The sequence below is a fragment of the Pteropus vampyrus genome, unplaced genomic scaffold (assembly GCF_000151845.1).
Source record: "Pteropus vampyrus isolate Shadow unplaced genomic scaffold, Pvam_2.0 Scaffold35, whole genome shotgun sequence".
Lineage (NCBI taxonomy): Eukaryota > Metazoa > Chordata > Mammalia > Chiroptera > Pteropodidae > Pteropus > Pteropus vampyrus.
The window spans coordinates 7056657-7067710 of NW_011888816.1; the positions used below are offsets into that span (position 1 = coordinate 7056657).

At 43.8% G+C, this 11054-nt stretch overlaps 1 protein-coding gene across 1 annotated transcript in view; it reads right to left on the bottom strand.

The window, feature by feature from the left end:
* Positions 1–7930, bottom strand: part of TRIM42 (tripartite motif containing 42) — a 30612-nt gene extending 22682 nt beyond the window's left edge. The window contains exons 1-2 of the mRNA XM_011357452.1: positions 7403–7930; positions 2680–3377 (exon numbers count right to left, since the gene is read on the bottom strand). Of these exons, the coding sequence (XP_011355754.1) occupies positions 2680–3377; positions 7403–7743 (1039 nt within the window). The 5' untranslated portion in view covers positions 7744–7930. The remainder of the gene's footprint in view (positions 1–2679; positions 3378–7402) is intronic.
* Positions 7931–11054: the final 3124 nt, after the last annotated feature.

An 11054-nucleotide genomic window follows, 5' to 3' on the forward strand; every position in this document is an offset into this window, starting at 1 on the left:
CTGCTCGCTGCCCTTACAAATATGGCGGCAGCTTTGCAAGAGCTGGTCTTAGAGGAAAGTCAAATCAAGGCCTCTCTCAGGCAATATGCTTAAAAATAGATGTTATTTATTAAACATTTATTATGGACCAGATCCATATATTACGCATATGATAGATTATGTCCATATATTATCATACAGTACACATATCTTTCTATGAAGATGTTGTTCCCATTTATAGATGAGGAGACTAAGGCTCAGAGAGGTTAAACAAAGACTGTCCAGTGTCACACAGCAAGTAAATGGGAGGAACCAGGACCTGTCCTTAATTTTATTTGTCTAACGCCAAAGCCTATGCTCTTAAATGCTCCTCTGTGGTTCTCAGCCCTCTGTGAGCACTGGAACCACCTGAGGGAATTTTTAAAAAAATACTCTTCTCTTGGCCTCACCTGCTTAGATTCTGAATTGCCCTAAGTTGGGGCTCAGCAATTCAGGTGAATCAGTTTGCTGCTAGGTTTAGAACTAATCTGGAGAATCTTCTGAGGATCTTATTAAAATGCAGATTCCCATGCAGTCTGGATGGGGTGGGGCCTGAGGTTCTGCAGTCTCACAAGCTCCCAGGTGATGCCACCGCTGCTGGGTCCTAGTTAGTAAAGCTTCCCAGGCAGTGTTAGTGTGCAGCTGGGGTTGACATCACTGCTTTAAACTCTCAACACAAACTAGATCTCTCCAGGGCTGAGTTTTTCAAATTGTGTTCTCAGATCCCTGTTTTTGAATTACCTGGAGATCTGTTTTAAATGCAGACTTATGGCTCCTCCCCAGAAAGCGAATTGAATCTTTAAGAGTGAGTTTGAACCCTGGTTTAAAAAAATTTTATTAAAATTTTTGTTTGTTTCCTTAGCAAGGATGGAAAGGCTAAATTCTTATATCCGAATGGATGTTCTGTGAAGGTGGTCCCTGCCCCCTTTGCAACTTCTGGGCTCTCTGATATTTGCACTGGTGTCTCCTTGCCCTGAATTGAACTTCACTGTCTGACTTTTAGGTGCTATAGACTCTGAGAAAACTATTGAGCTAAATACCCAGGCTTTCTATGGTTGCATGGGGGTCACGGCAGGTTACAGGCAGCAGCCCTTTCCCTGTGCTGAGGGCCCAGAGACCAGCCGTGCCCAGGCAGTGAGTCCCACCTTGAGAAAATGCTCTAGGAACCAAAGGGTCTACCCATTTGCTTGGCAATGTGAATCCTGTAGGGTTTCTTTAATACAGAGGCTTTTCCTGGTAGTGGTTCCGAAACTGAACAAATGTCAATTGACAAACAATGTTTCCAGGTATGGGGCAATTGAGAAATCACAGTATTCCTAAAATATTCATGCTGGTGAGAGGTTCTGGATGACATACTTAGCAAAGTCTATCTCTGACCCAACTCTATGTCTAATAGGACCTTTCTGTGTAGCTCAGAGAAAAACTGTCTCCCTTTCATACGTTTATACTGCGGACACTGAAAAAATCTGAAAAAGGAAAGAGTTGGGTTGATCTGGTGCATTTTGGTCACTTGACTGTAGGCTACTCCTTAAGGAAATAGACCATGGGTTGTGGTGGTGTTTGTAGCTGGTGTTTTTAAATCTCTGTCTTTAGGATCTGGTCACTGTTCAGCACAGAGTAGGCTATCAAATGAATATTGTGAAATGAACATGGATGTTGGGGGCAGATAGATTGGGCTTGTCTTTTATTAGCTGCCTTGTGCCAATTATTTCTTGGAACCCCACTTTTCTTTTCTGTGGAGGGAATTTTAATGCCTCCACTGTAGGATTATTAAGACGAGTAGACATAATTCTTCTAAAAGGTCTGGGCAAAGTAGGACTCTAACAAAGGAGCTATTCCCAGGGGCAATTCTTATGTCTTATCAGGTGGGTGCACACCAAGAAATTATGGAGCTCTTTACTGAACCCCGTAAATATTGTTGTACTGGGTTCCATCGTGGACTAGGATCAGTTTCCCTTATATGTAGCCAATATAAAATAACGGTGAGCAGGCGTGCAGAGGGAAAACAAGCTGTGGATCAGAACATTATTGACTATTTCTGAATTTTCCTGTTATTATGTGTTTACTACCAGTTCATTTCCTTTACTGTTTGCAAGTTTAGGAGAAAATCCATCAGGGAAAATTTAAAATTGAGGTAATTCTCAACATTGACTTAAATCTTTCCCTCTGTAAATTGGAAAACTACTACAGAAATCCAACTTTAGTGACAAAACACCTTAGAAAAGGCTCACAGAACTTCAGGATATGACAGGATCAAATTCATCATTTTCCAAAGGGGAAAATGAGGCTTGAGGTCATGAAGATTATAACTAAGATTATATAATCTTTATGGACTTCTTATGTGCCAGATTTTTTTTTTTGCATGCTTCACAAAGTATAACTCATTAAAGCCTCACAATCACCCAATGAGAGAGTTACTACTATTATCCCCATTTTATAGATGAGAAAGCCAAGGCACAGGGTGATTAAGCGGCTGGTGGTAGTTGCCAGGTGTGGACACCAAGCCAACCACTTGTAGCCTAGCTCAGTGCTTCCCAGCGCTTCTAGTGAAGCTCCACCAGGTGGAGGCAAGGCTCTCACTAACCAGATTACCCCAAGCCATCTTCTCCATCACTTTCCGAACTACGAGTTATGCTGGAAGGGAGAGAAGGCGATCAGGACCTGCTTTGAATTTGGCGATGGCGCTGAAGAGTGCGGCGGCCCTCTCGGAGCAGGCGTCGATGAGGCTGACGGTGTCGTGGCCGTTGTGGAATGCGGTCTTGCAGAAGGTGCAGAGCAACTGGTTGTCGTTGCGGCAGTACTCGATGATGCGGCTGGATGGGTGTTGGATGCAGATCTTCTCGTCCTGGTCCTCGGCGCTGGTGTCCACGAAGACGTGGTCCTGCATGGTCACGTCCGAGTGGAAGGTCTTGAGGCAGTCGTTGCACAGGTTGAGGCGGCAGGTGATGCAACGCTTGTAGGCGATGCGCCGGCTGCGGCAGACCTGGCAGAGGATGGGCCCTGTGGAGCGGTCGAAGCGCCACTTGAGGTAGCCATGCTCCTGCATGTAGCGCTTGGTGAGGCGCCCGCGCAGGTAGTTCTCGGGCAGCTGCATCTTGTTGCTGTAAGGCATGCAGTGCGAGCGGTCACACACTGGGCAGACGAGGATGAAGAAGTTCTCAGTGACCTCAGCGTGCTTTTGCAGCTGCCGCAGGCACTTCTCGCACAGGCTGTGGTTGCAGGGCAGCATAAACGAGTGCAGGCGCAGCCGGTTGCACATGGGGCACGAGAGATGGTCGACCAGGTGGCTGTTCGTTGACATCGTCTTCACCTCATCCATTTGGGTATCACTGCCCCCGATGCGCAGGGCCATCTTGGAGCTGAAAGGAGAAGCAGACACAGGGAGAACTTTAAGACATGGGCTCCAGAGCTCGCTCCATTTCTCCGCCTCCCGAATTGGAGGGCCACTGAGGGGCAGTCCCCTGTCATGGCCAGGAGCATGGGCTCAGTGTCAGGGTGCCTGGATTCTGAACCTGCCTTCACTATCTGTTAGCTAGGTGACCTCAGGTAAGTTAATTAACCTCTCTCTGCCTGTTTCCTCATTATAAAATTAGTACCCACATTAGAGAACTTCTCGAGAGGATCACAATTGAATTTAACACCTGCAAGGCCTTAGAGTAGTCCTTGGATCCCAGTAAATGCTGTACAACTGCTTCTTGTTATTTTTGAGCAAGAAAAAAGCAGCCAGACTGGGCTGACACTGTCAGCTGGGCCTTGGGATTCTGTTGGCCATAATAATATCACAGAATATCAGCACTAGACAAGGCCATTCTGGGACTGTGATAGAGCAAAGCAGAAATGATACCACTTCATCATGTTTGAACTTAGACAAAAGCAAGTTCATTGTCCAAATCACACAAATGACCACACATCCCCTCTCCTGGTTGATGGGAGTGACTGCTGCTTTTTCACCAGTTGTATCATTAGGCTCCCTCTGGTCTTCCCACCTTCTAGACAAGATTTATTAAGATACTAAGTAGGAGATTCATCCCCACATCCTCACCTAACATGAAACTAAATCCTATAATAACCTCTTGATGCCTTCTTACCGAGACACCTCACACTTAACCACAGTGTATGTTCTCACTTGTCGCAATTTGGCAACAAATCCAATCTCATCCAGTTAAAGGTGTATTCTTGGTGGGTTTTTCCCGGAGGGCATTGGCATCATTATTATTAGTGTAGGATGGAACCCAGAAGAGGATGGGTAGTGTCCTTCCCTGGACACCAGGAGGTCAGTCCCCGAGCCAAGCCTAAAATCCGTGTGTCTCACCACTAGACAAGTAAGAATTAAGGATCTAAGCAGATTGCACATGATGGAATGCAGCACTGTAGAGTCGCACCCTTGAGATGAATTTCTTAACCTCTCTCATTCTGTTTCCTCGTTTATAAATCAAGGCTCATAATACTACTTTCATGAGAATTTTACAGTCTACATGAGATAATCTACGAGCACGAGATAATCTATGAGATGTGCTTAACTGCTAGTACCTAGTTAGTAAATGTGGCCACTGTAATTATTACCCTCTACTACTAGCTGGTTAATGTCCCCAGTAGAGGAAAACAGTGGTCAAGAGCATGAAAAGTGTGTGCTTCTACTGTTTGTGGGGGTGCGTGTGCTTTATTTGTCTAATATCTGAGGCCGATTTCATGTATTTTAAGAACTATGGATAAAGTAAGAACATGCTCGTAAAATTCAAGTGCATGTTCTAAGAAGCTATAATCAGGACTGTTTCTGAATAAATGAATTAGCTGTGGGGTGTCGACAGATACACAATTTTTGACTCTATCTCTTTGCCTCTGTTCACCTCAGTTATATTTGGGTGTTGATCTTAACATTGTGGCTGTGTTCTCTTCTGCTTTTGCCTTCTTGTGGTCTGTATTTACCCCTGTCTCTTTCCCTAATCCCTTGGTCAGACACCCATGTCTCAGGGCCCAGACAGTCAAAGGTGCAGCCTAAGGGTACTGGAATGGAGTGCCCCTGTGGTGACAGAAAGTGCCCCTGTGGTGACTGAGGCACCTGAAAAGCTCATCCCTTACCATTTGGATGCTGGGCTTCAGGCTGGCAGGCCTCAGGGTTCTCAGCCCTGCTCCTTTTCCACCTTCCCAGCCTCCTGCCTGGGCCCCGAAGGGATCATGGGGAGGTACAGGTCCATTATACACACGGTACCTCAATGGATCTTTCTAGTTTGGTGAGGTGGAACTCTCACAATCAGGGTGTAATATAAAGAGAGACAGCATGAGAAATCAGAAAGAAGAAGAAACGGTAGGTGGTGTTGGGGGAAGAGAAAGAGAGGGCAGAGCTAAGAGACAGGTGTTAATGGCTCAGGGAGCTGGGGTGGAAAAGGAAGTGAGAAAAAGAGATGAGTAAGGCAGAGAAGGGTGAGCGAGACCAGAGTGAGACAGGATAAGCAAGATGCTGAGCAGGAAGTAGTGGTGAGGAACAGGGGAGGCAGTGGTTCAGAAACCAGGAAAGGCCATAAGCCTCAGTACACCCAGAACCAACCTCCTGACACGTGCAATAGCGTTTGACCATTTCCTCAAAGCCTTAGGCTTAAATGGGGGCATTCGGTGCTCATGGTTCCATGTCAAAACTGGCTCCTAGCCCAGCAGCCTTGTCTTCTTGCTGAGATATCCAGCCTGTGCTCCTCTGCGTGGCTTTCTCCCCCTCCTAAATTCAAGCCTGTTCTCCTTGCACCTAGGTTCTCATCTTCCTCCTTGTCCCTTCCAGGCCATTCTGCATTTTAGAATCACTGGGTGTGGGATGGAAGCTTTTACAATTCTGATGCCCAGACCATACCCCAGACTAATAAAATCAGAATGTCTGGGGGTGGGAGCCAAGTATCAGTATTTTTAAAGATTCCCCCAGTGATCTCAATGCAATGTTTGGGAGTTACTGGCTTAAGGCATCTTCCCAAAGCACCGATGTCATCCCTCCTCTGTTGAAATCGTCTCAGTGACTCTCCTGGCTGATGCACAGAAAATGGGAAGGTGAGCAGAGATGCGTGTGGACACTACTTTCTGCACCTTAGAACTTCTGGGCCTGCATCCAGAACCCCTGGGTTCTGTTTTCATGCAAGGACGATAAGAGGTCCATGAGCAGAGTAATGTTTACTAAGCATCTACTAAGTGCTTAAAGGCAAGATGGATTGATCGTACTTTCCCGCTGAATTCACTGAACCTTTGCTCACAGAATTGCTTTTCCAAACTTGAAAGGCTTTAAACCTTACTCTCCAAATCCTGTCATAGTACTGAGCTTTAATCTTTCCTCCCCTAAGGAGTCTGTCTCTAGTACTCCAGACTCTTCTCACAGGTGGCATAAAAAGACTGGTTTAGTCAAGGCGGGAAGAGGATATTTGATGCCCGACACAGAGAGTTAATGCCCCAAAGAGTGACTGAAACCCTCAGTGCCAAGACCTCTGGATAGGAACAAAGAGAAAGCTGGCAGGAGTACACAGCTGCCTGGTGTCCTTATGTTGGCCATGGGGGTCTAAAGTGGCTTGTGGAGTGATTATTTTTCTAATAAGTACTGCAGATATCAAGAGTTCAGAGAAAGAAGAGTATGAGGAATTTATATTTTTATATCACATAATACAGGGGTCCCCAAACTCTGGGCTGTGGACCAGTACTGGTCCATGGCCTGTTAGTAACTGGGCGCACAGCAGTAGGTGAGTGGCCAGCAAGAAAGTGAAACTTCGTCTGTATTTGCAGATGCTTCCTAGTGCTAGCATCACTGCCTCAGCTCCACCTCAGATCAGCAGGCATTAGATTCTCATAGGAGCACAGGTTCCTGGTGCCAAAAAGGTTGGGGACCGCTGACATAACAGATTACAAAGCACATGCATTAATCCTCATGCCCACTGAATCAAAGCAAGTGTTGTTCTCTCTGTTTTGCGGTAGAGCATTTTAAAGTAAAAGAACACACAGACTCTGCATTCAAATCCTGAGTGCATCTGACTAGCTGTGAGATCCTGGGCAACTAACTTAACCTCTTAGTGGCTCAGTTTTCTTATTGGTAGGGTGAGCATGGGATGAGGGTTACATGGAGTCCGACAGGCAGTACCTGGCAAGTTGCTTAAGCACTGAGTATTAACGAGTAGAGAGAGCGCTGAGGCTCAGGAGACCACAGTGTTCATTCACACAGCTGCCGGAGCTTGGATTTAGAACTCAGATCTATATGTGGTTAAGAGCTATACAGGACACACTTAATTGCTACAGAATTCTTGGCCTCCTTTTTTTTTTTTCAGATAGAGAAATGGACTCAGAACAGGGGTACTTGGCCTGCTCTGTGGACCCCACAGCTTTCCTGAGCCAGTGTGGCCCGCACCGGGTTCCTAGCACTTACGAGGTATGGATGCTCCTGAGGCGGCCCTTGTGAAACGTGATGGTGACATTGCGGCAGCAGCGGCTCTCGTAGTAGTAGCACTTGAGGTTGCTGCTGGCCGTGCAGCAGCACTTACAGTTGGGGTCATTGGCCCACGAACAGCAGCACCAGTGGCAGTTGGGGTTCTCGGAGCAGGTGCAGTGGCAGCACTGGCAGTTCCGCTCATCCTTGTACGGGCAGGGAAAGCAGGTGCAGTTCCGCTCGGAGGTGAAGAGGAACTTGCAGCACAGACAGGAACATAATTGAGGACAACATCTCTGCCATGTACAACATGGGGAACAAACACACATAGCAGTCTCCATGGCTCCTACATGATTGCACCTTCTCTATTCTACTGGAATCCTGCTGTTAGTTCTCCCTTGGAGGGCTTCCTCTTCTCCTTGATGGGGCCGTCAGCTTGGAGGTTGCAAGAGGTTGGCTGTTATGAGGACTTCACAGGCTGTGCCCCTCCTAGGAAGCTCATGGGCTGGCTTTTACATATATCAGCCTGAGGCCATTTTCTTATGTCACAATCCCTGTCTCCCCATCATATCTCACTATGTTGGGTAGGTGGGAGGGTGAGATCTGGGGGTTAGTGGCTGGTGGACCGATGGACACGTCATGCTTCCAAAGGACCAGCCCCGAGGAACATTAAGGCAATGAGCATCCTGGAGGGTTAGCTGTCGCTTGCCACTTTTCGAGCTATGGGGTGGATTTCAGAAGCTATTTCCCTTTGCTTGGTGCTTTCCCTGCAACTTGGACAAGTTGATTTGAGGATATATCCTTATAGGCTGAAAGGCCTGAGTATGACTAATTGGAAAAGTAGATTGACATGATGTTCCTCTCCTCGGGCCTTTTCTGTATTGATAGAACTTTTATTTGATGAACAAAGCACAGTGTTTACACGTAATAGCAATGCCACATTTAAAGGGAATCACCATTTGGAGAAAGAATTAATGGGAAAAAAGATATCGGTTCACTTAGGCACTTCTGTCAGTAGTCACTGAGTTTGCCAATTGTTGCATCGTCACTGCTGATTTTCATGAGGCTTCATGCATACGTCGCTCTGAATATTTCTTGGCTTTTTTGCATCTTCATGGGGTTTGGCTGAGGCTCAAGCTGTTTCCTTTCTCCCCCTCTAACTCCCATCTCACTGTATCACTTTTACAAAAGTATCACCTTTAAAGATTCTTCATGAGAATCTTTAACTTTTAGTATACGGGCAGTATCTCTAGACTTGACCTTATATTTTAGGGGAGAATTTTCTTTTCTGCAGCTTGCAAAAATTAAGAGTAGTACTTTCATGGTCATACCGCCCTGTGGTATAAACACTGTCTTATTATTTTCCAAAAGAAGCAGAAGTGAGAGCTGAATTGGCTGCAGGAGTTTATTGCATAATTTATAGTCTTTCCATATGATTATCACCTTTATAATAGGAAGAACATTCACTGAGTGCTAACTGTGCCAGCCACACATTGATTTTAGATTCCTACAAATGAAAATCTTGAATCATAGGGTACCTGCTTTATTATTTTTTTGATAGATACCACTAAATTGCTTACTTAAATGAATGTGCTACTTTATGCTGATGCCAACAATGTATGAGAGACACCTTTTCCCTTCATGTTTTCCCAAACTCAATTTTATCCTCTCTGTTCTCTCTGTTCTCCAGGCACAGAGTTTGAGTTTTAAACACTCCTAAATTTATAGTACATCTTCATCATTGATCTGTGCAAGGTTCCCTCTTGTCTTTTTAAAAAAAATGTTTCTTGAGATATAATTCATTTACCATTAAACTCAACATTTTAAATGGAACAATTCAATGGTTTTAAGTATATTCACAAGATGATGCAACTATCACTACTATCTAATTCCAGAATATTTTCATTACCCCCCAAAGACACCTTGTACCTATTAGCCATTTTTCTCTGCAGCCTCTGGCAACCATTAACCTACTTTCTATATCTATGGATTTGCTATTCTAGACGTTTCATATAAATGGAATCATGTTATATGTGGCATTTGGCTGTTTTTTTTTTTTTTTCACTTAGAATGTTTCAATGTTCATCCATGTTTTAGCATGTATTGATACTTCATTTTTTAATTAAAATTATTGGGGTGACATTTATTAATAAAATCAAGTAAGTTGCAAGTGTACAATTCAACAATATGTCATATATCTATCGCATTGTGTGTTTACCACCCAAAGTTAGATTCCCTTCTGTCACCAAATATTTGATCCCTGTTGCCCTATCTGCCTCCCCCCTCCTCCTCTTCCCTCTGATAATGACCAATCCAATGTCCATGTCCATGAGTCTCTGTTTGTCATGTTTGTTTGTTGCTTTCAGTTTTATTTCCCACAAATAAGTGAAATCATGTGGTTTTCAACTTTTTCTGTCTCACTTATTTCACTTAGCATGGTTATCTCTGGATCCATCCATGTTGTCACAAGTGGCAGTATTTAATCTTTTCTTATGGCTGAGTAATATTCCATTGTATATATGTACCACAGCTTCTTCATCCAGTCATCTATCTTAGGACACTTCGGTTGCTTCCATTTCCTGGCCACCATGAATAATGCTGCTATGAACATTGGGGTGCATATATCTTAGAGAATAATGTTTTCTGGTTTTGAGGGTAAATACCCAGAAGAGGGATTGCTGGGTCATATGGTAATTCAATTCTTAGTTTTTTGAGGAACCTCCATACTGTTTTCCACAGTGTTTGTACCAATTTACATTCCCACCAGCAGTGTATGAGGGTTCCTTTTTCCCTACAGCCTCTCTACCACTTGTTATTACTTGTACTGTTGATTATAGCCATTCTAACAGGTGTGAGATGGTAGCTCATTGTGGTTTCAATTTGCATTTCCCTAATAGCTAGTGATGTTGAGCATCTTTTCATATGTCTGTTGGCCATTGGCATGTCTTCTTGGGAGAAGTGTCTGTTCAGGTCCCCTGCCCATTTTTTAATTGGATTTTTTTTTAATTGTTGAGTTGTACGAGTTCTTTATATATTGTGGATATTATGCCATATTAGTCCCTTATCAGAGACATTGTTTGTGATGAAAGACTAAAAACCTTCCCTCTTATATCAGGAACAAGACAAGGCTGTCTGCTATCATCAATACTTCATTTTTTATGGCTGAATGATGCTGTATGGGTTTACCACATTTGTTTATCAATTATCAATTGACGGACATTTGGGTTGTTTCCACTTTTGGCTATTATGAATAATGGTGCTGTGAACATTTCTGTACAAGTTTTTGTAAGAACATATTTTTCAGTTCTCTTGAGTATATATCTAGGAGTAAAATGCTAGGTCATATGGTAACGTTACATTTAACTTTTTGAGGAAATGCCAAACTATTTGCAAAGCAGCTGCACCATTTTACATTTTTATGTTCCCACCAGCAATGTATGATAGTTAAAATTTCTGCACATTCTCACCCATAATTATAAAACAAAATTTCTTTTAAAATTATTATTATTATAGCCATCATTGATAAAGTGGGATTTCGTTGTGGTTTAGATTTGAATTTCCCTGATAGCTAATGATTTTGAGAACTTTTTTATGTGCTTTTGAACTCTAGTATATTTCCTTTGGAGAAATATATATTCAAATATTTGCCCAT